Source organism: Gobio gobio (assembly GCF_949357685.1).
Source record: "Gobio gobio genome assembly, chromosome: 4".
NCBI classification, from domain to species: Eukaryota; Metazoa; Chordata; class Actinopteri; order Cypriniformes; family Gobionidae; genus Gobio; species Gobio gobio.
Genome location: NC_137100.1, coordinates 41900458 through 41926070, shown reverse-complemented (window position 1 = coordinate 41926070; position 25613 = coordinate 41900458). Strand labels below are relative to the sequence as shown.

General features: G+C 37.8%; 1 protein-coding gene across 3 annotated transcripts in view; it reads left to right on the top strand.

The window, feature by feature from the left end:
- Nucleotides 1-24532, top strand: part of camkk1a (calcium/calmodulin-dependent protein kinase kinase 1, alpha a) — a 123596-nt gene extending 99064 nt beyond the window's left edge. Inside the window, exons 9-17 of one of the 3 annotated variants that reach the window (XM_079815542.1) lie at nucleotides 1075-1096; nucleotides 6642-6730; nucleotides 9119-9318; nucleotides 10110-10163; nucleotides 10354-10427; nucleotides 11848-11935; nucleotides 13483-13611; nucleotides 14018-14121; nucleotides 19603-24532. In XM_079815542.1, coding sequence (XP_079671668.1) covers nucleotides 1075-1096; nucleotides 6642-6730; nucleotides 9119-9318; nucleotides 10110-10163; nucleotides 10354-10427; nucleotides 11848-11935; nucleotides 13483-13611; nucleotides 14018-14121; nucleotides 19603-19678 — 836 coding nt within the window. In that variant the 3' untranslated portion in view covers nucleotides 19679-24532. Of the gene's footprint in view, nucleotides 1-1074; nucleotides 1097-6641; nucleotides 6731-9118; nucleotides 9319-10109; nucleotides 10164-10353; nucleotides 10428-11847; nucleotides 11936-13482; nucleotides 13612-14017; nucleotides 14122-15360; nucleotides 15645-16466; nucleotides 17345-19602 lie in introns of those variants that run through there. The other 2 variants (XM_079815543.1, XM_079815541.1) reach the window with 2 other exon arrangements.
- The last annotated feature ends 1081 nt before the right edge of the window (nucleotides 24533-25613 follow it).

Below are 25613 nucleotides of genomic sequence, written 5' to 3'. Positions count from 1 at the left end.
TAAAAATAAAAATAAAGATTTCTATTTCAAATAAATGCTTTAGAACTTTCTATTCATCAAAAAATCCTGAGGGGAAAATGTATCATGGTTTCCTTAAGCTATTAAGCTACACAGTTGTTTTCAACATTGATAAGAAGAAATGTTTCTTCATGTGACACTGAAGACTGGAGTAATGACTGCTTAAAATTCAGCTTTGACAACACAGGAATAAATCACATTTTAAAACATATTAAAATAGAAATCTGTTATTTTAAATTGGAATAATATTTCACCCTCTTGTACTGTATTTTTGGTCCAATAAATGCTACCTTGGTGAGCATAAGAGACTTCTTTCAAAAATCATACATCAAACATCATACCGAACCGACACTGGTGAATGGTATTGTATTTCTATTCTAATCATCAAAATTCCCCATATTAACACATAATGCATGCTTAACTCTTTCTTTTCAAGGAGTGTTCATTGGTTGCAGTATTCACCTGTTTGCTCTCATTGCTAGTCATCACGTCGTTTCACTGCTCATTTACATGAAATTAAACTCTTCACTTTTGTCACATCAATGTCTCATATCACCAACTCTCATTGAAAATGAGTTGCTTCAAAACTTTTATCAGTATAAAACCCCCTGAAGTCTACCATTACAAACTTTACTTTTTCATGAAAAGTAGACTGTGGTGTATTTCAAATAGTTCAAACTGTTCAGCCTGGCTTCATAATAGGCTGACGTGAGATTCTGCAGAATAAGTGTCTCATACATAAGACTGTGTGACACATTTAGCTGGCTGCTCTGACTCATACTGTAAGAATGAATATAAGGTGTTTGAGCTGATGGACTGCTACAAAATCCTGAATGACTTCACACCACTGAGCAATGGTGCGAATAAAAGCACAAATCCCACTTAAATGCCAAAAAGAGTCAGGTCATATAAGGCTTGACGTACAATATGAGGACTGTGAACATTAATTTTCATAAAGTGCACTGAATAATGGATTTGTCAATAACAAAATGTATTTTCGCTCTCATTTCATTCACTTTAATGACTCACCTTCTGCTATATCTGATTTCTCTGCAGTGTTTGAGCTGATGCAGAAGGGGTGAGTATTCTGTGTGTACACTTAGACCTATTTTCTACGTAACTGATGATTTCACCACAGTATCTTCCATCCTCTGTCCTTCCATTAATCACTCTATTCCACCTTCATCAACTGCCCTGTCTTGCATATGTCGTCACTTAGATCTGACTCAGTTGTCCCTACTCTCTTGTTCCAAAGGGATTAATTAAATGCTTAAGTTCTTATTTTCTCACTCAGACTTTTATTCACGTATTTTTCTTGATCATTTCATATGTTTTTTTTTTTTTATCATTCAATAGACTCTTTTATTCTCTCTGCATAGTATTTTTTTTATTGTTAATCTTTTCTTGTATTCTTTTTAGTGTTTATTTACTCTGTTGTTTTCTCTGCGTTTCTAAATCCATAAAAAGCTAATTTAAAGGGCAGCAGTCTTTCAGTTTATTATATCCTTTTTTTCCCCAAATGTGACATTTTACTTTGGTTGAATATGAGTTTCTGCCAGTGCCTGGCTTTGATTGGGAGGGAAATGTGTTGTTCAGTATCCCTGGTGTTTGTGGGCTTTTGCCTTGAAAAGAGCAGATTAAAACTTGCTTTGCATAATTACAGAATGGTCTATTTTCACTAGACCTGGCTGAATATATTTGGCCTTTCTGCTCAATCATGATTCACTGCCTGTGGGTAATGAATGAAATGGCCTTTGAGGACCCTGTTTTGTGCTAAGTGGTTTTTGTGATTGGTTTTTATGTAAATCTCTCAGTTCATTTTGAAGGATTCCATCCACTGTGTGTGAAGTCATGTAGTTTCACAGCATCCTCTATTCTCTCACTGATGTATCTTACTTGCCCAGTGCTGCCTTGTCACATGTGTTACAATGTCTTGCTAACTTAACCCTCTGGTGCTCTTCGGTCATTTCTGACCGGAAAATTTTCTTATTTGAAATTTTAAAAATCACTGCTTCATCGGAATGGTATGAAACTTGGTGACTTTTCTAGCATTAGGCATGTAAACACACAAAAAATTTGGGTCATGATTCGAGCATGCTAATTGGTCGTAAAAAAAAAGTAGCTTTCATTGTCTTCGGCCATAAATGACCGACCATAGGAAATGAATGGGAAATCGGCAAAAAACACAAAAATTCTCAGAATATTTGTGTGTACAATCTACAAATCGGCCACGATGCTGAAAAAAGTACACAGCAGTAAAGGGGTGACACCCTAAAACATCAAGAGTGTGATATTGACACATCCACTCACACACACACGTACACACACACACACACACACACACACACACACACACGCACACACACACATGAAAAACTGAACCTATGAACCACATTTTGAATTTTTAAAAATCACAGCTTCATGAGAATGATATGAAACTTGGTGACTTTTCTAGCATTAGGTATGTAAACGCACAAAAATTGAGGGCATGATTCGAGCATACTAATTGGTCGTAAAAAAAAATACTCCCACTTGTGCTCATCGGTCAAAAATGACCACCATAGGAAATTAATGGGAAATCTGCAAAAACACAAATTCACAGACACATTTCTAACAACAAAAAATATATATAAAACTTTATAATAAATAGTCTTTGAGATTTTTTAAATATATTCAAATCCATCAACAACAAAAAAATCATTAAATGTGTTCAAAAGAGAGCTAGGGAAATCTCAAGCCTCTCCATAGAGACCTCTAGTGATTACACCCATGGTTGCATGATTTCTTAAATAATTCCAAAAGAGGGCGCCAATCTGCCTTTTAAAAAAAATACTTTGAAGGCCTAATTTCTATTTTAACCTGAAATACTGAATAATTTTTTTTTTTTTTAATAATTTTCAATGGCAAAAATAGACCATGATTATTGCATAAATATTAAAAAAGACCATCAAATCATCTCAAAATACAATATTAAAAAGAAAACATATTATTGAAGAAAAATATGGTTTTACTGGGGTGGAGGAAGTTTGATTTTTAGGTGTCCGGTCACTTATGACCGGGAAGACAACCAATGCAACCCCTAAACGAAGAGCACCAGAGGGTTAAAGGTACACTATGTAACTTCAATACAGAGTCAATACATAATCAATTCTTCTTCCAAAACATGTTTTTGTGTTACCCTGATTTACTATGGTATAAGTGTTGCCTGTTATAAGTGTTTATATTTTAGACCTGATGGGATGGTTTGGTTAGTTGTCACAATGAATGAGTTTTTTTTTTTTTTCCTTAAATAGACAAACAGAAAAAGAATAGAGTGATAAGTGATATTCTTGATTGGTCAGGTGCTGCTGGAAAAGATGTGTCTCTAGATGTTTTTTGAAAATGGCTGCTCGAATTGAGATAGGCAGGTCATTCCACCAGGTGGGAACGGTCCAGGAAAAGGTCTGTGAGAGGGATTTCATGCCTCTTTGGGATAGCACCACAAGGCGTCGTTCACTTGCAGAACGTAAGCTTCTGGAGGGTGTGTAAGTCTGAACAAGCGAGTTTAGGTATACTGTTGCAGAGCCTGTGGTTGCTTTGAAGGCGAGCATCAGTGCCTTGAATTTGATTCGAGGGGCTATTGGCAGCCAGTGCAGACTGATGAAGAGAGGTGTGACGTGCGCTCTCTTCGGGTCGTTAAAAACCACCCTCGCCGCTGCATTCTGGATCAGTTGCAAGGGTTTGATAGTGCATGCCGGAAGGCCCGCTAGAAGAGCATTACAGTAGTCCAGTCTGGAGATAACAAGAGCTTGGACCAGGAGTTGTGTGACCTGCTCTGATAGGAAGGGTCTAATCTTCCAAATGTTGTATAACGCAAATCTGCAGGACCAGGTTGTTGCAGTAATGTGGTCAGTGAATTTTAGCTGATCATCAATCACAACTCCAAGGTTCCTGGCTGTCCTGGACGGAGTTATGGTTGATGAACCTAGCTGAAGGGAGAGATTATGGTGAAGTGCGGGGTTGGCTGAGACCACAAGCAGTTCTGTCTTTGCAAGGTTTAGTTGCAGGTGATGTTCCTTCATCCAGGCAGAAATGTCTGTCAGGCAGGCAGCAATACGAACAGCAAGTGTAGGATCATCTGCTTGAAATGAGAAGAAGAGTTGAGTGTCGTCGGCATAGTAGTGATAGGAAAATCCATGTTGCTGAATGACAGATCCTAGTGATGACATGTAGATGGAGAAGAGAAGTGGTCCAAGCACTGAGCCCTGGGGACCTCCAGTAGCTAGATGATGTGACTTAGACACTTCACCTCTCCATGACACCCTGAAGGACCTACCTGAGAGATAAGACTTGAACCACTGGAGAGCAGTTCCTGAGATGCCCATCTTCATGAGAGTTGACAGGAGGATCTGGTGGTTAACTGTGTCAAAAGCAATGGATTTTGAAGCTACTCTTGCCTGTCTCAGGGCTCCGTAAACGAGAGCAGGGCAGTTTCAGTTGAGTGGCCGCTTTCGAAGCCGGATTGGTTGTTGTCCAAGAGGTTGTTCTGTTCAAGAAATATAGAGAGCTGGTTGAACACAACTCACTCAAGTGTCTTTGCAAGTGGGATACTGGTCTGTAGTTTTCTAAAAGTGCTGGGTTCAGAGAGGGTTTCTTAAGCAGTGGGGTTACCCGAGCCTGCTTAAATGCTGTGGGAAAGGTCCCGGTGTGAAGAGAAGTGTTGACAATGTGATTGAGTGCAGGAGTAACTGAGCAAGAAATGGCTTGAAGGAGGTGAGTGGGGATAGGATCAAGCAGACAGGTAGTGGGATGATTGGAAAGGATGAGTTTGGAGACTTCAGCCTCAGAGCAGAGCGAAGGAGGGGAGCGTGTGTGTGTTGGTTTTTGAGATGTGCGTGTCAGTTTGTGGTGCAGAGAATTGGCTGCTGATGGCGGAGGTTTTGTTTGTGAAGAATGATGGGGGTGGAGGACAAAGGAGCGAAGAGAAAGTTTTGAAAAGTGTGCGTAGGGCTGTACGATTAATCGAAAAATAACCGAAACCGACATTCAGAACCTCTAACCGACGTATTTTTCCCATGTCGGTTATTTCGGTTTTCACGTGACTCCGCCCCGTCAGTCACATCAAGTGCAGTTTGCAGGCACACAGAGATGCAGGAGCAGTTATCTGTGCTTATAGATGCCCATAATCACTATAGTAACTGCATGTTTTACACAGTTTATACAGGTCAGTGAATTGCTGTTCTTATAGCCTATACGCGCTGACACACACACACACACACACACACACACACAGAGAGACGGCGCGCGCAAGCCCCGAAGCCAGATCGCTTTCACTTTCGTGCTCATAAAGTTTGTCAAGTATGCGTTTAAACTAAAGGCTTGCCAGTTTCAACATTTAACGCGATTGTGCACTATTCAAAAACAAAAATACGGAAAACTTCTCCGTTCAGTGCTCAGCTTTTTTCTGTGACAGAGAGCCGAGCCGTGTCGCGTCTCTCACAACGCGCAGTGAACGCACTGTCAGCTGTCCTGTGACTAAAGTAAAGTCACTAAAGTAGCTTAGAAACTCAACCGTGTATTTTAATACCTTTGAAGTAAGTACAGCAGCTTCATAATGAATAGAGACGGTATGAGTAATTCACACACACACACATACACACACACACACACACACTCTCTCATTAATGCATTCTAATAAATGTAATGTAGGCCTATGTGCTAATGTATCTGTATCTTATGTACAACAAACAGAAATCTGCCCCATAGACAATAACTGCTGAAAGTGAACCGTTTCCTTCAAGTACTTTAAAATCACAAAGAAATGCACTTTTTCATTAGAAAAAAAAATCCACCTTTAATAGTAGAAAATATTTACAGTACAAAACTTATCAGTGAACTTGCTCAAAAACCTTATGAGAAAAAAAAAAAAAAAAAAAAAAATCAAAATAATCGTTCATTAATCGTAATCGAGGTCAAATGTTCAATTAATCGAGGTTTTTATTTTTGGTCAAATCGTTACAGCCCTAAGTGTGCGAGAGTCAGAGGAATTGTTGATTTTGTTTTGATAGTATGTAGTCTTAGCAGTGGAGACATTTGCAGAGAAAGAAGCTAGAAGAGACTGATAAAGGGAAGGTCAGTAGCGTTTTTAGTTTTGCGCCACTTCCTCTCTGCCACCCCGAATAAACATTTCTGTTTATTTAATTTGTTCAAAAATAGTTAATTAATAAATTGTAATATATATATATATATATAATGTAATTATAAAATGTAATATATAGTACATATTTTTTACAAGGAACAAATGTTTTCTGCTGCATATAAAAAATAGATTGCTAAAAATAATTTTTTTTTTAATATTTTTGTGGTGGGGTCAGTGAGCACTTTTACAAGGTAAGAAAATAAAAAGAAAAATTTGACACAGAATTTGTGTTATTATTCAAGCTGGTTTCTTGCTGAAACCGCATCAATGGGATGTTTTGGACACTATATTGTATTAAAATGATTTTGTGACCTCTCCTGGACTAAATGTTTGATGTTATTTCTCTACCTGTCATTTCATTCACAATTTCTCTTCATGAATCTTTGCTCTCTGTTACTGTCTTGTATTAGTACAATTACAATTAATTGTCTCCATTGGTCACTAGCCCTGTGATGGAGGTTCCCAGCGACAGTCCCTTCAGTGAGGACCAGGCCCGCCACTACTTTAGAGACATTGTTCTGGGCATCGAGTACTGTGAGTCACTTCCTTTATTTTAAAAGCCGTTTTCAAATTGCTGGGTCAACCTCACTGTGTTCATTCTTGGTTTCTAAGGAGACCACCTTGACATGGTTTTGGTTACAGAGCATGAGAATAAACCCCAGAAGAGTGAAGCAAACTCCTACAGAGTTTAATCATTACTTGTGTAAAAATAAAGACCCAAGAGAGCTCTGTCTCAAGGAACATCTCTGTGTTTGTTGTTCTAACTCATCATGGCATCCTGTTAGACTAATGAAGTGAGCGAATGTGGCAGTGCGCTCATGTATGTGTGCGTGGGGGAGGTCAGCGTTTCCTGATGAAAACAAGTCTGTGCTATTTCAAAAGGCTGTTCTGATCTTCTCATCTGTCACAAGAAGAAACATGAGTTATGGAAAAAAATATTTATTTTATTTTGCAACTTAAAGATTGCATAATGATGGTTATATAAAGTGGTTGAAGTAAAGTTAAGCTCAATCAAACAACAATGTTGCATAATGTTGATTACCACGAAATAATTTCCAAAAAGCAAAAATCTGGGTTATAGTGAGGCACTTACAAAGGAAGAAAATGTAAACAATATGTGTGTTATTATGGTTTTCGTGTAAAAACAAAACAAAATCGCTTACTAACCTTTTCAGTGTTACAACATAATGCCATAAACCCTAAAATGACTGTAAAATTGAAACAGCTTTACACCTTAAATAATGCAAATAAGTTTTAACAGTAGTACTAATTGTAAGGGCTTTTACAAAATTATACATTTCACATTTCTGCTTTTAAATCCTCCAAAATGTTTCAGTTGGCCAAATTGAATTTCTGTGAATTGATGCAATTTAATTCACAGAAATTCAATTTGGCCAACTAAAAAATTTAGATGTGATCGGTCACTAGAACATTTTCAATTGGAGACCTGAATATTTTTTTTTACAGTGTGCCATCATAACCTACATTATTGCTTTTTTTGCTTGCTAAAACAAGGGACATTTTTAAATGAATCGACATATGTTGATTGAGCTTAAATTGTATTGAACCTTTAAATAAGATGGTAGCTCAAAAAAAAGAAGAATGAGCTTAGCTGAGTTGATTGACAAGTGTCTGTTCTGCTCGAGTGGAAGCTCAGCTTTCATCAATTCATTTGAATCCTACTAACCAGGCAACACTCGCTGTGGCAACCGTCTGGACGGCAACAGGCCATTTGTATGATTCGTTACAAATCAGTCCGTGTTTACAACGAACTCCTTTGTGTGTGTCTTTTATTTGTGGACTGCAATCAGAGTATGTGTACATATCCTGTTTATTTCATTAGCACTATGCTAGTTACCTTTGGGAGCCATGTCAATATAATTAATTAATAGTCATCTAAAAAATGTAAACTGCTTGAGAGACACCTTATATAAGCTTCGGTGTACTCTATGTGTTACATTCACCTTGCTTTGCTGACTTTGATAAAATAATTATATGCAATAACCTGCTAATACTTTGAACACATCTCTTTGTTCATCAATGGATTTTTTTTTTCATTACCATGCTTGTCATCTGAAGACGTCTGAGACGTGGCTCTTGTTGTCGCATATAACCTGTAATGACACATGACTGAAAGATGATAAGTGGTGGGCAGGTTATCTTTGATTGACCACTTGAGACAAGGTGTCTCTTAACCAATCAAATTCAGCTTCTGTGTGCACAGGTGGACCTTCTTAATCCTTTCTGATGTTCGGAATCAAGTGTCTGACCGCAGGAGGTCTCATTTTAACTAAGGAACATCATGTTCCTTAGTTAAAATGAGACCTCCTGCGGTCAGACACTTGATTTTGTACCTCATCGTCACTTCCTATGCTCAGCCCAGTAGCTTTATTAAACTTGTTTTGAGTTAAAAACTGACATTTTGGACAAAATAAAGTAACTTGTACAGTATAAGTATTTATTTGGTATGTTAATGTTTATATTTCACGCTAAGACAGGTGATCACAATTAGGCATAGATGGATGAGTCTTGAATTATAAATATTTTTTGATGTTGCATTGAGAAGAATGATCCTCACGTAATATAATAATAATAATAATAGTATGTAAAGTGTTTTTGTTTAATAATCATTTGCAGGACTATAAAATGTGACTTTTAAATATATTGTTAAATGGTTAGAATAATTACTAATTGTATCATCATAGATTTACATAACTTTAGTTATTGGTATTAGGTATGACCTTGATATGATAGCATTTTTAGCGTGTTAAAATGTCTAAAATGTTTTGAAGACCAATGAGTTATATTTGTTATGTGAAGTCTAATACAATTCTGAGATTTGAAGCTAATCGTCAGTAAATTGAACTTTTCAAATGACTTGATACTCAAAATATTACTTCTCTGATTTCTCTTTTTGCTCAGTGCACTATCAGAAGATCGTTCACAGAGATATCAAACCATCTAATTTATTACTTGGAGATGACGGCCATGTCAAGATCGCCGATTTTGGGGTCAGTAACCAGTTTGAGGGTAACGATGCCTGTCTCTCCAGCACTGCTGGTACTCCTGCATTCATGGCCCCAGAGACACTGTCAGACAACCGCAAGAGCTTTAGTGGAAAGGTAATGTGGTGATTTTGCTGATATGTGTTCTGATACCATATCATTGAAAAATTAGGCTCAAAATACATTTTTTTTAATGAATGGGACATCGCTACATCTCTCATGAACTCTCATGAATGTGTCAGAGCTTTTTTAAAGAAGTTTCTTATGCTCACTAAAGCTTTATTTGATTAAATGCATTAAAATAGTAATATTGTGACAGATTATAATTTAAATTGTGCAATATTTTAATGTATGTAAATTAATAAAAGTAATTTTTTCCTGTGATGGCAATGCTGAATTTTCAGCATCATTACTCCAGCCTTTAGTGTCACATGAAATCATTTTAATATGCCGATTTAATGCTTTAGATTTTTTTTTTTATTATTATTATCAGTGTTAAAAACAATATGCTTCTTATTATTTTTGGTAGAAACTTTTTTTTTCATGATGTTTTGATCAATAGAAAGTTCAGAAGAACAGCTTTTATTTGAAAACACTTTTTTTTGTAACTTTAGAAATGTCTTTACTGTCACTTCTGATCAATTGAATGCTTCTTTGAGCAATACAATTATTGTATTATTTTCTTTTAAAATCTAACTGACCCCTCAACCCTTATTAAGTACACGTTTATCTTTAAGATATTCTGTGTTGGATTCCAAGAAAGAAAGTCATAGAGGTTTGGCACAACATGAGAGTAAATAAATGACAACAACAGAATTAAATTAATTTTGGAGGAACTGTCCCTTTAAGGAATTCCATTTATCTCAATAGCTCCTGCATCAGAATAACAGAAGTTGTGTCTTGTTCAGGCTCTGGATGTGTGGGCAATGGGAGTGACTCTCTACTGTTTTGTGTATGGGAAGGTGAGTCGGCTCATGTGCTGATATGATCAGATTGATAGCAGTAATGTTTCATTGTGGGATTATCTGTCAGTAAGATCAATGGACGGGCCAGTGCGCTACTGCAGTGACATTTGTGTGATTGATGATTTTGATCACTCATCCATCTAACCTTCTCTCCCCCTCCTTCTCTATTTTTTTCCTTGTCCTCCAGTGCCCATTTATTGATGAGTACATTCTGGCACTTCACAATAAGATCAAGAGTAAGACGGTGGAGTTCCCCGAGATGTAAGTCACCCCTTGCTGTGTGAATCGCATCGTACCACAGAAACAGATACAGAGAGAGGAAATGTCAGAGATGTTTGAGTGTCTGGCGATGTGAGATGAATGCTATTTTAAGGCGTGTTGGTTTATGTATGATATTTGTGTATGCTTGCACAGGTCTGTTTTAATGATATAACTAGAAAATACTAGAAAATATCTGTGTGTGGAAGGCCAGAGGCCATCAGGATGTATGTCATCTGGTGCATGTGTTTGGACAAATCGTCAGCAAATATAAGCGCGCCTCTCACACACACACACTCTCCCTGATGTCATGCTGCAGTGTTCTCAGTGGCTAAACTACTGTAACTGCAACATATCACAATGTCACCACTGTGAATCAAATACAGTGTACATGACCAGGGGTTTGTCAGATTGTCAGATTTTTCAATGATCAGATCCTGCTATACATACAATGACTCTATGCAAGACAGTTTTACTCTTTTATAATATATATATTTAATGCTAGTGTGTTACCTAATCGGATATTTGTGACAAATAACTCTACCATCAGTAACTATAACTGTACTGTGTGATACTTTACTATACCTCTTCTCTCACATCTTCACTCACTTTTTGGGTTTCTTTTCTGAGTGTAAAGCTTTTGTTAATTCTATGCTTAAAACAAGCGCAAAAATGAAGGGAATGAGGAAAAATTATTTGAGAGATTCAACCTAATTCAAGATATATTCTCTGAAAGCAAATATTACTATATAAATGTGTCTGGTTTTAAATATGTTTAGATATTTGAACTGGAAATAAAGACAACACCACTGTAGTCTATAACTGCTCTTCTGGACTGCTTCTGTACTCTATTGTATTATACCATTTTATTCTATTGATCTCTACCATACTCTATAATTGCAATTATTCGTATTAATTCTTCAGCCTTACTCTACCTTTTTAAGGTGCTGGAGTGTTTTTTCTAATAAACTCAGCAAAAAAGAAACCCCTTTTTCAGGAAACGATATTTTAAAGATAAGAAGCTTTACGTATCTTTATTGGAAATGGTTTAAACAAAGTTGTTTCATGCTTGTTCAATGAACTATAAACAATTAATCAATATTGATTAGAGGACGTTTCTTTTTTTGCTGAGTATGTATCGTTTTGTTTAGTTTTTTCATGTTTGCAGAGCTTCTGTAAGACTTAACACTATCCAACCTATCTATCCTCCTCTTCTTTCGTGTTTAGTACAGTTGAGCTCTTCAGCCCTTGTGATTGTTAAAGAGGCAGTTTGACAGTCAGTGGGGGCTCTGGAAACCGTGTTTCTTCTGTCTGCAGTGTGTCTCATCTCTTGTAAAAGCACACTGTCATTGTCTAGCAGTACCATCAGATGTATTGGGTTTGTGTTTTCAGCTGTTTGCTTTGTGTTTCTGTGATATCTCAGGCCAGCTATCAGCGAAGGGCTGAAGGACCTGGTCTCACGAATGCTGGACAAAAACCCGGACACCAGGATCACCGTTCCTGAGATCAAAGTAAGTCTACATATGATGGAAATTAGCACTTCTTAGATTGGAAGTGCTGAGTAATCCCTTCCACATTCATCTTCACAACTTCTAATATTGAGTTACTATACACTGAAGAGTATTTACACTAAACGTAATGCCCATATTTGACCTTTTTGGCTGGGCTAGCATTATTAATCAATGCTATCCTTTAGAAATCACCTCAATTTTCCTTTCACCATAGAGGGCAACATCAATTAATATTGAAATTATAGTCGGTTTTTAAAAAAGAAATGTTTCATACAGGGATAGTATAAATATGACACAATATCTCTGATAGCTTCTGCACCATCTAGCAGACTTGATGTTTGGACAGAAACACATCAGCTAATGCCTATGGAGAATGATTTTGGTTCAATTCTGGAAACTTCCATCTGCTGTCTCAGTGTGACAGTGAGTGTGAATAATTAGCACACACACACTCGACCATTAGAGACTCCTGTCTGCATGTCATTACCCAGAAAATGTTCCATTAAAGCAGCGATCCCCAGAGCACACTTTAATCAGAGCTGCACGGCCTACATTCACTCAACAGCTCTACCCTCACATCCTTCAGATTTTTTTTTTAGGACAAATATTTTATTTCTTTAATGATTCTCTGATTGGATGAATAGATGGATGGGTGGATGGGTGGATGGATGGATGGATGGATGGATGGATGGATGGATGGATAAATGTAAGTACAGATGATGGCTTGATGGATGGTTGAATGCATGGATGGATGGATGGATGGATGGATAAATGTAAGTACAGATGATGGCTTGATGGATGGATGGATGGACAGAGCGATGGATTGATGAATAGATGGTTAGATAATGGCTGGATGGATGTAAGAAAAGATGTGGACTAATCTACTGACATGGATGGATTAATGAATGGAATGATAAATATGGATGGATAGATGGACAGAGCAATGGATTGATGAATAGATGGATATATGATGGATTGATGAATAGATGGTTATATGATGGCTGGATTGATGTTAGAAAAGATGTATGGACGGATCTATAGAAATGTATGTATTAATGAATGGAAGGATAAATGATGGATGCGATGAATTGATGGATGGATGGATGGATATATGATGGCTGGATGAATGCAAGAAAAGATGTATGAACTGATCTACAGACATGGATAGATGGATGATGAATGGAAGGATGAACAGGCAGAGGGATGAATGGACAGATAGATGATGGATGAAACTGTAGATGGATGAATGGATATATGGAAGAAAAGATGTATGAACTGATCTACAGACACATGGATGGATAAACAGATGATTGAGGGATGGATGGAGGGACGGACAGATGGATGGATGCATTGATAAATGGTAGGGTGCATCAATGAATGAACAGATGGATGGATAAAGATTGCCTGGACGGATGGATGGATGGACATACAGATGGATGGATGAAAGAATAGGTTAAATGGCCAGATGGATGGTTTGACGGAATGACAGGTGTTCACAGCATATGTGTTTTGTGTGTGTGTGTGTGTGTGTGTGTGCGTATCTTCAGGTGGACCCATGGGTGACTCAGGATGGTACAGAGCCTATGCCTTTAGAAGAGGAGCACTGCACAGTGGTAGAAGTCACTGAAGAGGAGGTGCAGAACTCGGTGAAGTTTGTTCCTAGTCTGTCTGCTGTGGTAAGTGAAACAGAGAAAGAACAAGGGTTTCCATGTGTAAAAAACATGAGCTCCTGAACTGTAGTTACATGAACACACAAGCCAAATGTGTTTAGTGCATCGTACTGCTGCCAATGAGTGGATGAATAAAAAGATTAAGACACAATTGACTTCAATCAAACAACTGAAACCTCACCACGTCAAACTGACCCTGCTTCTGAACTGTCAGCTTTTCCTTGATTACTTTCCTGGAATTAGTCCTTCTCGGCATCATCATTTCAGTTAATGCAAAGTGTATTTTTAGCTCACCGCTGTTCTTTGCTCTCTATTGTGTATTTGTAAATATTGTATTTCTGAATGCCCTGTATTCTCTTAATATGGACAGTAAGTTAAATCTAGTTGTCCCCTCTTTCCTGTGATGCTGTAGATATTGGTGAAAGCCATGTTAAGGAAGCGTTCCTTTGGGAATCCATTCGAGTGTCCCAGCAGGAGAGAAGAGAGATCCATGTCTGCACCCGGCAGTCTTCTCATGTAAGTGTTCCAACACAACCGATGACCAACTGGAAACCATAGTAATATAGCTGCACAAACACTAATGACTCTCCTTTTCCTCACAAGCCTTTTGTAAGAGGCTGAAATATTTTCAGCATTGCATCTCTTTCATTCTTTGCTTTTTTCACTCTCACATTCAAGGTTGCAGGATGATATTTCAGACGTCATGTCTATCTATTTGAACAGGAAGGTGGGCTAATAGTCACCCATTACTTCTCCTGCTGCCAACATACGTTTCCATAGTAGCACGATTCAGTGGTTTTTTACTTTGCAGTAGCATTCAAAGCTCTGGGACTTGAGGTTTTTACTATTCCTGTCTGGAACTTTCTCTCCTGCATTGCACTGAGGAGACAGCTGACTCCTTTATCAATAGCAGCTCCTGGCCGTAAATTTAGATAAGTCCGATGTTTGGTCTTAGCGCTGGTTAATGATAAACATTTTGTATGCTTTATATTCTAATTTCGGAACACATCAGACACACTTTTGACAGAATTATAATGTCCTTGCATTATTCGGCCTGAGTGGCACTCTAATGATGATTGAAAAACTTCTTAGACCATCTTACAATTGCCATAATGTAGTATTTATTTCCTCCGAATGTTTTTTTAGAAGTTGTGTAGGAATTCCTGTGAGGAAAACAAAGTCTATTCATGTCTATTCTAAGAACATACATAAAACAAACACAACAGAAATACTGTTTATAAAGATTATTCACATGAGCATGTTCAAACTAAAGGATTTATACTTTCATTCATTTGATATACTAGCTACTCCACACAGAACAGACTTGGCAACTTGTTAAAATATTTGTTGCAGAATGCTGAACGCATTTACAATTTATTATTAATTACGTGTTTGGATGAATATTTGCCCTTACAAATGAGTATGAACATTATGTTTATTATTATATAAATATGTACATTTATAGTTACACATGTATATTTCAGTTTGTCATTTTCAGCATTTATATATACATATATACATGTTCTAAAAAGGTCACAACAATAATTCAGTCTGGATGTTGTTTGCTCCATCCTTCCTTTGACAGTTATTCTCAGAGGCTTTTTGCTGTTAATGTATCTGCCCACTAGACTGACAGTAAGTGTCTCCATGAAGTCATCTCTGTCCCCACTCTGCTGCTTTTCCCACATTAAAGGGGGTTTGTTCAAGGACAGCAGAATGTTCTCTCACTCTTCCTCTCTGTGTGCTGTCTGTTAGATGCCTGTCAGAATCAGCAGAGGGTTGCTCCCAGTCTTCTGAATGCCCTGGATCAATACAAACAATCTGGTTATCTCTGTATGCATCCCAGATAGACCAAAGTCAGCCCTGCGAATATTTGAATGCAGTGCTGAATGCTCTCTGTTATAGGTTGTATTGTATTTTTTTATTGTATTGTTTTTTTCCAGCTTTGCCATATGCAGTTATTGTTTGTACTATCAAAACTGAAAGGTAATTTGATTGTCTGTAAACAAATGACATGCTTGTTTGGTGTGGCCTCTCTGTGTTGTTGGCAAAGGTGCAATCTGATTGGGAATGAGCTGGATCAATACAGCGACTCAGCGTGACAATACGGTGACTTCTTTTGCAAGAGGCAGTCGATTGTGTTTTCATTTACCTCCATCATTTTTTTATTAGCCATTTGTCAGCAGGTTTTTCCTCTGAGTAATAGTATTTCTGATTAAGTGGATAAAAAGCAGCAGCGCCCCCGGTTGGTAGAAAGCCATCATCGTAATTTAGAAAAATCTCTCTGTTCCTTTAAATCTCCAACTGTCAGGATGCCTATTTGCATGTCATCCATAATTCAGTGTCAGGTTGAATACACAACCTCCCGCACAGTTAATAACCTTTTTCATCTAAACACACACTTACTGTACATACCGAACACCCCCCCCCCCCCCCCTTTCTCAAGCATTCATCTGCAATCATTACTCTGTGATGGCAACACGTAATTTCTTGTGATACTCATGAAGATTGTATTAATTAAGTATTCTACATCTCTCTTAAATATTCATTTTGTCAGAATATTGTCACTTTAATAACCTGTTTTAGCACACTCACATTATAATATAGTCCAGGCACCATATCGGCTAGTGATTTTTTTTAAATCTGCCAATATTGGATATATATCTAATAGACAACATTTCATTGTCCCTGCTCATGTCTACCTATTTTGTCTGCCATCTAGTGCTCACATAAATAACATTGTTAAATGTAATCGCAATCCATCTTTCATGCTTTAAATTATAATGTAGTGATATGTGTGTGTGTGTGTGTGTGTGTGTGTGTGTATGTATATATCATACATCAACAAATGCAATGCAAAGCGTCGGATGCAGTGGTGTAAAGCACGCTGTCACTGGACTCTAGAGCAGTGGATACGAGTGACGAATCACGCCTCTTTGTCTGGCAATCCGATGGACGAGTCTGGGTTTAGCGGTTGCCAGGAGAACGATACTTGCCTGACTGCAATGTGCCAAGTGTAAAGTTTGGTTGTTTTCAGGGGTTGGGCTTTGCCCCTTAGTTCCAGTGAAAGGAACTCTTAAAGCTTCATCACACCAAGACATTTTGGACAATTTCATGCTCCCAACTTTGTGGGAACAGTTTGGGGATGGTCCTTTCCTGTTTCAACGTGACTGCACCAGTGCACAAAGCAAGGTCCATAAAGACATGGATGAGCGAGTTTGGTGTGGAGAAACTTGACTGGCCTGCACAGAGTCCTGACCTCAACCCTTTTGGATGAATTAGAGATTTACTGCGAGCCAGGCCTTCTCGTCCAACATCAGTGCCTGACCTCACAAATGACTAGAATGGTTAGAAAAAAAATCCATGAACACACTCCTAAACCTTGTGAAAAGCCTTCCCAGAAGAGTTTGCCAACTCCATAATAAACCCTACAGATTAAGAATGGGATGCCATTAAAGTTCATGTGCATGTAAAGGCAGGCATCCCAAAACTTTTTTGGCAATATAGTGTATATGTACTCTTTATAAGTATGTATATACTTACATACATACACACAATAAAAAATAGTATACAATTTAAATATCTTCCATTTATCATTTATATAACAGAATAATTTTAAGCTTATTGGTATCAGCCACTATTTTTCGTATCAGTGCATTTTGTCAGCCTATTGTTCTCTGTTTGTGCTGGATAGCAACGCCCCGCTACTCCACAGCTGTGTATTAAACTAAATATGTTTATTTGTTGTCATTTTGTTGCATCGTGCCACATTTAGCTTTCTGTGTAAAAGTTGTCACTTCAGGCCTGGTTAGGACACGCTATAACGCTATACACATCACTGAGCCAACCCTGTCTGGGAGCATGGGGAAAAAAATTGCCATATCACTACACATTTGTTGGATGTGCTGAAAATGTGGCTGCACATTATTACATTTCAGGACCTTTTTTTCTGGCCTCCAGCACCTCATTTTTTTGGTTGAAAGTGTGGGTAACCTATTCGTATGCTCATGAAGCACAGACTGGAGTTAGTTGATAATATTTCCTGTTGGTGTTTGTCAAATACTGGGGTTAAACGCTGTTTCTTCTGGACAAATATGCTTGGCATTTGATGAGTTTTTTGATAAGCATCTGGCACATGCATCTCTCTTTAGTAGTTGATGCTAATGCCTCCATTTCCATAAATTGACTTTTATCGCAGATCTCGACATGACTATTAATGTAACTGGCATTCTGACCAGCAATAACTTACTGTAGCCTCTATAATGACCTGGTTCCTGCTGCTTATCTTCACATGAAACCGCTGATGCTCTCCTCCCTTTCCTCCACTCTCTCTCTTTCTCTCTGCTGCAGGGACTCTTGGCCGTTCCGGCCCTCTTTTAAACTCCAGCCCTCGTTAAGGTAACTCATTGTGACAGGTGGTCATTGTCATTTGTCACCCAAGCCCTGTGTCAGATTCCCTGCCCTTCTACATGCATTCCCACGGGTCAATGAAAGAGTCATACATCAGCCTCCATCCTGTCCTTGTGTGCCATTTCTCTTGCTTCATGGCAGTGAAAGCATTTGAAAGCCAGTGAAACATGTCATGTTGTGGTCTCATTGAATCCCACTATGTACGTTCCTCTGTGTGCAGTTGTTTCTGTTGCAGAGAACCTTCCCATGTTCATCATCTGTGTTTCCTCCAAGATTGTGTGTCGATGTGCTAGTTTTCTAGTTTTCAGTGTTTAATACTGGATAGATTCAACCACATTCAGGTCCAACAGATGCATCACACCTGTTTAAAGGGATAGTTCACCCAAAAACGAAAATTTGATGTTTTTCTACTTACCCCTAAGGCATCGAAGATGTAGGTGTCTTCGTTTCTTCAGTAGAACACAAATGAAGATTTTTAACTCCAACCGTTGCTGTGTGTCACTCATATGAATGGGAATCTCAATGGGGGTCGAATTCTATTAGAGTAAAAAAAACATGGACAGACAACTTCAAATTAAACCCTGCTGCTCGTGACGACACCATGATGTCTTAAGACACGAAACGATCGGTTTCTGAGAGAAACCGAGTGGTATTTATGCGAATATATCACCTCATATCAGACGAACGCTTCAGCTCTGCAGACTGCCATCACTTCCCGTGTGTGAGGTCAAAATTCTGGCCGGGTCATAGATATATACATAGATACCTCATTCGAGCGATCCACGCCATGATCCACGCAGGCACTAATGAGGTATCTATGTATATATCTATGACCCGTATATATATATATGTGTATAAATTATTCTGTGATGTCAAAGCTGAATTTCCATCAGCCATTACTCCAGTCTTCAGTGTCACATGATATTTCAGAAATCAGTCTAATATGCTGATTTGGTGCTCAGAAATCAGTTTTTTTTTTTTTTTATCCCACTGCCCCCAAACTTTTGAACAGTATTATATAATATACAAAGTGCCAAGCTACTATAATGACACTTTTGAGGTAAAATGAATAACTGTTTTTAAGTTTTCCAGATTAATGTCATCAAAAATATTAATTTCTACTTGAGGCACTTGATAGCAACTAAATAGATATTCTCAAGCACAATGTCTTGTACTTGAAAATCACAAAGTATTCATACATTTTTATTTCTTCTGTACAACCATTCACAGTGCAGTTTTTTTAAATAATTTTTGAAAATTGTGGTATCATTGATTTCTGATTTATTTGCCCTAAATATACTTCAAAAGTTAAACTGCTGTTGGTTGCTTTGCATCTTGATTTTGCGATTTTATTTCAATTAAATCTTTCAATCTTTTCAATCTTCATTGCCATGATTTTTTTTTTTTTGGCCAAAGCATCTGCGGTTGTATGGGCGATTCTTGGCCTGAATAATCTCTATAGTGCACCAGACTTTATAGACTATCGATAGTCAAAAGACTGGCTTTTCGAGATCAACTACTGGATCAATGCATGGATCATTTAGAAAGATTATGATTCATATCTCTCTGTTTTTCTTTCTCTCTCAGAAAGGGGAGCAGTGGAGAGGCTGGTAGAGAAGTCGAGCTTGAGGACTTGCATGAGGACGAACCACCCACCTCTTGAGTGTCTCCATAGATCCCGAAGCCTTCCTCATTGTCTGCACTTCTCCATTCAGACACTTCCAACCCTTCGAGCAGATAACGATCATGACCCAAACCGCTACACTACACTCTGTTTTCGCCGACTTGAGGCTCACCTTGACATTGAACTGGATTCTGCTATTGCGTTTTTTATCATTCAGGCTTTTCACTTTTTTTAAGTCTTGCACAAGAATAACTTTCCTTGCTTTTTAAGTCCACTGTAGTAAATGGTCTCAGAAAACCTGGCCTTGGTATTCTGGCGGAAAATCATACTTTCTCCTTCACGCAGTTCTTTTCACCTTTGTTCCCTTATCCTGGCTAAACAAGTATATTTTGGATGGAATCTACACTGGGCCAGGTTTGTTTGAAAGATAAGCTTTCTAGATCAAAATACCACAAAATATGCTCAAATAACTTGGTACAGCACCTCATAAAGCTAAAAACAGTGATGGCGTTGATGCAGTGTGCTGCCATCGTAACGTTTGTACATGTGTGTAAAATAATAGCTATGGTGTCTTGCCATTTTGAATATGTCAATGTGCAATTCTTAACCCTATCTGTCATGGCATGCCTGAAATATGGCCTTTTCCATATTATGGGGTTTCCATATCTCTGTTGCTTTCCATTTCTTTCATACTATCCAAATGTTCTCATTTCATTCAGATGCAATGTATAACCAGACACACACACACACACACAGTGTTGTAGTGTGAATCAAAGGGGCTTATGTAACTACTAGACACTAAAAGAGCTCTTTATGTATAAATGTCTGCACATTCAGTCAATTCTAGCGAACAGGGCTTTCTCACCAAACGTATAGCGTTTGGTATTCGCATTATCTAGAACAGGGCTTTTTCTCTGTGTTTGTGAATGTCAGAAATCCCACATTTGGATCGCACCGGATTCAGGGCTCTCGTGTCGCAACGCTTTGTTTCTACAGGAACAGAATGTGTCATTGTTTACCGAGTCTTCACATTCCAAAAGGCCTATTTGTCAGTCAGCAATGCTAACGGGTGCTCAAACTCACATGTAAACATGCCACCGAGGCGAGGCGAGCAAGTGTTCGCTGATGCGGAAGGAGAGGGAGTCACTTTCACTCAAAACAGACAAGCCTATTGAGGGAAGGATCTGAATATGGTGTTTAGCTGTTGAACGAAAGTGAACTGCCATTCAATGTCATCACGGTCCCTCTTGGCCTGTATTAACTCCATCCAAAACAATACGCCCTTGTTTACATCGGATCGTCTGCCAGGCGAACCAATCATCCCCTGTTTTTAAACCACATATTAAAAGTACAAAGAGATTCTCAGCGGACGACCATTGTAAATGCACATTGGCGATCGAGATATTCAATTATGAGCACAGATCACTCATTTTCATTGTGAAATCCTCACTGAGCGCGTTTCAGTTTTAAAAGGACAGTTCAACCAAAAATTTTATCGTTATCATTTACCAAAAGTCTGTTCATAGCAACACGGATGACCCGCAAAAATTCTGTCCAATTTGTCTCTTCAGACCAGTGTGTTAAAAAATGGCAGAAAGTTGATGTACAATAACAGACCGCCGTGCGGTTCATTCAAGAACGTTGTGCAACTTTATTGCAACAATGGTGCTGTGAACTTCACATTCTTTTGAAAATGTGAATGCGACACAAGTCTCCTGGAGAAATTAACCAATCAGATGACGGCCTCGAAACTCCCAAAGTGTTTCCCATTTTGTGTGCTATATGCATCATATGTTCAGACAACAGTCCGTGGGTGTGACGTCTGAGCACAAACTTTCTGACTCAAAAAATGGATTCTTCGTCTGCTATTTACTGTTGTTTAGCAAAAACGTCATCATTTTATATAACAGCAGCAGCTCTGGGCATGTGACCAAAAGCACAAATCTTATTGGTTGTCCAGTTTTCTTTGCACTGCGATGGAAGAGAGTTTAGAAACCCTCTGTTGCATTGACGGCATGCAAATGTCCGTGTAGGTCTGAACAGACTCATTAAGAGCAGTTCATTCAAATTAAAATGTTTATTGCACCAAATATTCATCTTAAACCCTATTTGCACGGGATTAGTATTACCTGGGGACCTCTGGTGATTTGTAATAATTGCAGAGAATGTCTGTGATTTTAATCCCGTCCGAATCGGCCATGTCTGTAATTTGTAAATTAAAAATTCCCCCGCAAATTACCTACCATATTTCGCCAAACACCGAGGTCCGGTGGTAATAGTAGTCCCGTGCGAATCGGCATTTCTGTGACTTGGCCAGGATTAGGCGGATCGTATATAATTATTGCAAGGTTTTTGTTTCCTGTGCGCATTTCTATATTTATCTTTCACGAAGAATGGAGCTAGGCTGCATATAATGCGCACCGTTATGAATTCCTGTGCGGCCGCGCGGATTAGGCTATACTTTCACTTTAGAATGAGCACCAATTTGGGAGTAAATTGCTTGAATGGTGTGTTTAATATTATTCTTAATGAAAAACACAAAAACAGAACAGTACAATGACAAACTCGCTTAAATGGGCGCTTTTACATTTAGCTTTGAAACTGAATCTTCCGCCGTATATTGTTATTATATTGCTCAGTTCAGTTTTTAATTGTAGCGTCTGTTCTCTAACTGAACTACATGATTTTTATTACTATAAAACAATCAAAATGATATCGATACGACTGTTTATAATTGCATACAGCTATATCTATTACGAAAAAAAATGTACAAGTCTTGACATCATATCCGGGAGATAGTCAGTAAATTCGAGTAAAATCACCGTGCGAATGTAATTTCTAAATCACACGAGGTCCCCAGATAATACTAATCCCGTGCGAATAGGGCTATAGTGTGAACAGGATTTTACCCTCATATCAATTTGAAACCTGAAAGGAGATATTTAGCAGAATGTCCAAGCTGCTTGTTTCTCATATAATAAAAAGTGGATGGGAAACACTGTGGTCACCATTCACTGTCATTAGCTACATTTACATGGACAATTTTTGTTCCAATAGGAATTAAATAATTCCGACTGATGAAGCCGAATATATTGTTTACATGAACGCTAAATAAGTGATCTGCTTGATGTGCGTGTTTACAGTAGCCTATATGTCACAAGCTTCTAATCAGATTTGATCTTTTGACACACTTTACAGACAATTAGTGGAAGGAACAATTTAGATTGACGCAACAGTCATTTATGAAACTATATTCAACTACAACAGCTCGTTCCATGCGTCATACGTCAGGCATATTACATCACTACACATGTATAGAACTTTCCAGTTTTCAATCGATCAAATGTTTACATGTCCTATTGAACAGATTAGAAAAGGTTTAAACCACTCCTTACAATCCGAATTCATTTCAATCGGATTTGGCCAATTCATTCCAATTGACGTGGTTACATGTGACTTTTTTTATTCTGACTGTGCTACTAGTCTGATTACAAACAGATTATCACTGCAGCTGGACTATTTTGAGGTGAACTGTCCCTTTAATTCATTTCAAGAGAATAAAACTGGACTCAATTAGGTCATCTGCCAATTATTTCTAGTAAGCAGCAAGTGTTTAGAGGAAACCTTTAACTGATGTCAGCCATTTAGATGACTCATTATTGCTTGTATAAAGACAGATTGATAAACTGCAGTGAACCGCTTTCATTATATTCTCACTAATATCCTGTGCAGATGGTGGTCCATTTTTTTTTTTTTTTTTTTACTCCTACACATTCCTCCCTTGTTCTCTCTCTTCCCCCATCTCTCTCTGACCCTCTTCTATGCACACACTCCTTCTAGATTGGTTCTTGCCCATAACATTTTCTCTTTAAACTGAATTACACAGAAAAAATTCATTTTCAGTGCCAAAATCTTTTTTGGTCTGTTTGTATAGAGTATTTGATTCAGGCAATGAATGGAGTCTCATTTCCATTGTGTAATATGTGGTACTCAGGGTCTTGACACTGCTGTTCTGGAAATACAGAGAGAATGGAGTAGCATATTCTGTAAATTCATTGAATGACCCCACTTTTTCTCTTATATGTGCAGTCGCATTTTTCCATTCTGTCTTAAATGTGCAGTAGTCTTGTCTGTTACTTCTTGATGTATGCTATGCACCTTGTAGTGTCTTTATGTACGGCATGTCCCTTAACTTGCTATAACCTTTACAAACCTCTCTCTAGGTTCACTATTCCTTTTGACATCTATGTGAGACTAAACAAATAATGTCTAAAACCCCTTTAAATTGTTTCCTGCAGGACTTTTGTATAAGCTAAACATATGCAGCAAAATGCCATACCTCTATCTGAACAAGTCTTTTTCCTTTTCCGGGTTTCAGCTCATGTGCAATAGACGAGGTTTGATTATTTGTCTACCCACATTTATAAAGGTTTCTGTTGTTTGACACTCGTTTGAGTCTCTGAAGGAAGTGAGAGAAAAGTGGCCATTTTGATGCACTTCAGTAGCTGCAAAACGTCCTTGCTATCAAAGCTTTATGCTTTTTTATTTTCCCTTTCTTACAAATGTTGATTCAAATGTATATCAGAATTGATTCATGTGTATAAATCGTAGAACACTGTCTCGCTCACATGCAGTTTGAACTGCCCAGTTATTCGTGTCAGAGTGCCTGATATTGCTGGTTATTTATAGACGTCTGTATTCTGCTGCATTGATCTGAATGTAACTATTACAACAACAAAAAAATCAAAGAAATAGACAAATAAGAGCATGGCCCGAGAAAGCACTGAATGCAACTCTTACTATGTAAATATGTACCAAACCATATAAAGATGCTATTTTTTGCATGCTTTTTGTACACAGACATAAACAAAGACAATAAAGATATCACAGGTGACTCTGGTTCCTTTTTTTATATACATTTTTTTCCCCTTCATTTGGGGTTTTATTATTATTATTTATGATAATGTGCATGGAATCAATGAATGAAAATGAACTGCTAATAAAACGTATAACAGTTTGTACATAACAAAACCAAACAATCCTTCATGGCAGGCACGTGCTTTTGGGGGATGGGGGGGGAGGCTTTGGGTGCTCGAGCCCCTGCCCTTTTTCAAAATGAATCAAAAGTGCCCCTCTCAGACAGATATCAATGATAATATCGTGGTCAATAAAACTAAATAAATGTGATTATTATAACATGACAATGTATAACGTTACAATAGTAACGAACGGCTCAAAAGTTGGAAAATTTCTGTTGAGGTGTTGCCATAACGCGTTGCTATGGGTCGCGTGCATTTTGATTGACTGCTGATTTTCCACTGTTCGGAAGCGGCTCTCGAGTGTGTGTTGATTTAATTACAAAGCTATATATTAGCTATATATTTTAAAGTATTACACAATTCACCAATGCCCGTTTGTCATGTATAGGCTGTACACCAACCAATCGTGATCTGGCAAAGCAAGTTCAAATTCCATTGGGCGATGATCATGTGAAGCGGTAATTTTCTGTTCTTATTCATAAATCGGTTGAAAATTACATGGACAGACGAACTAACGTTTGTGGAACAATTTCCTGCGGTTTGGCTCATTTTATAAATTGCATCACTGACAAAATGGATTTTAACAGACAACAAACAAATCCCTGCACAAAACCACAGCAGCAAAAGTCGCATTAATGGTAAGTAGTGTTAAATTCACTTTTATGTATATTGATACACCGTTTACTATTTCATTAAAAAAACTATCAAAGTTAACAAAACCCAAGTGACTGGCGAAATGGTTACATGAAAGGACTTTATTATACTATTTTTGAATATTATGCAGCATTATGAAATAAGTCTCTTATGTTCATCAAGCCTACATTTATTTGATAAAAAACAGCAATATTGCGAAATATATTAAAATAATGGTTTTCTATTTTAAAATAATTTGTATTTTAAATATTTTGTATTTAAGTATTTTCAGCATCATTACT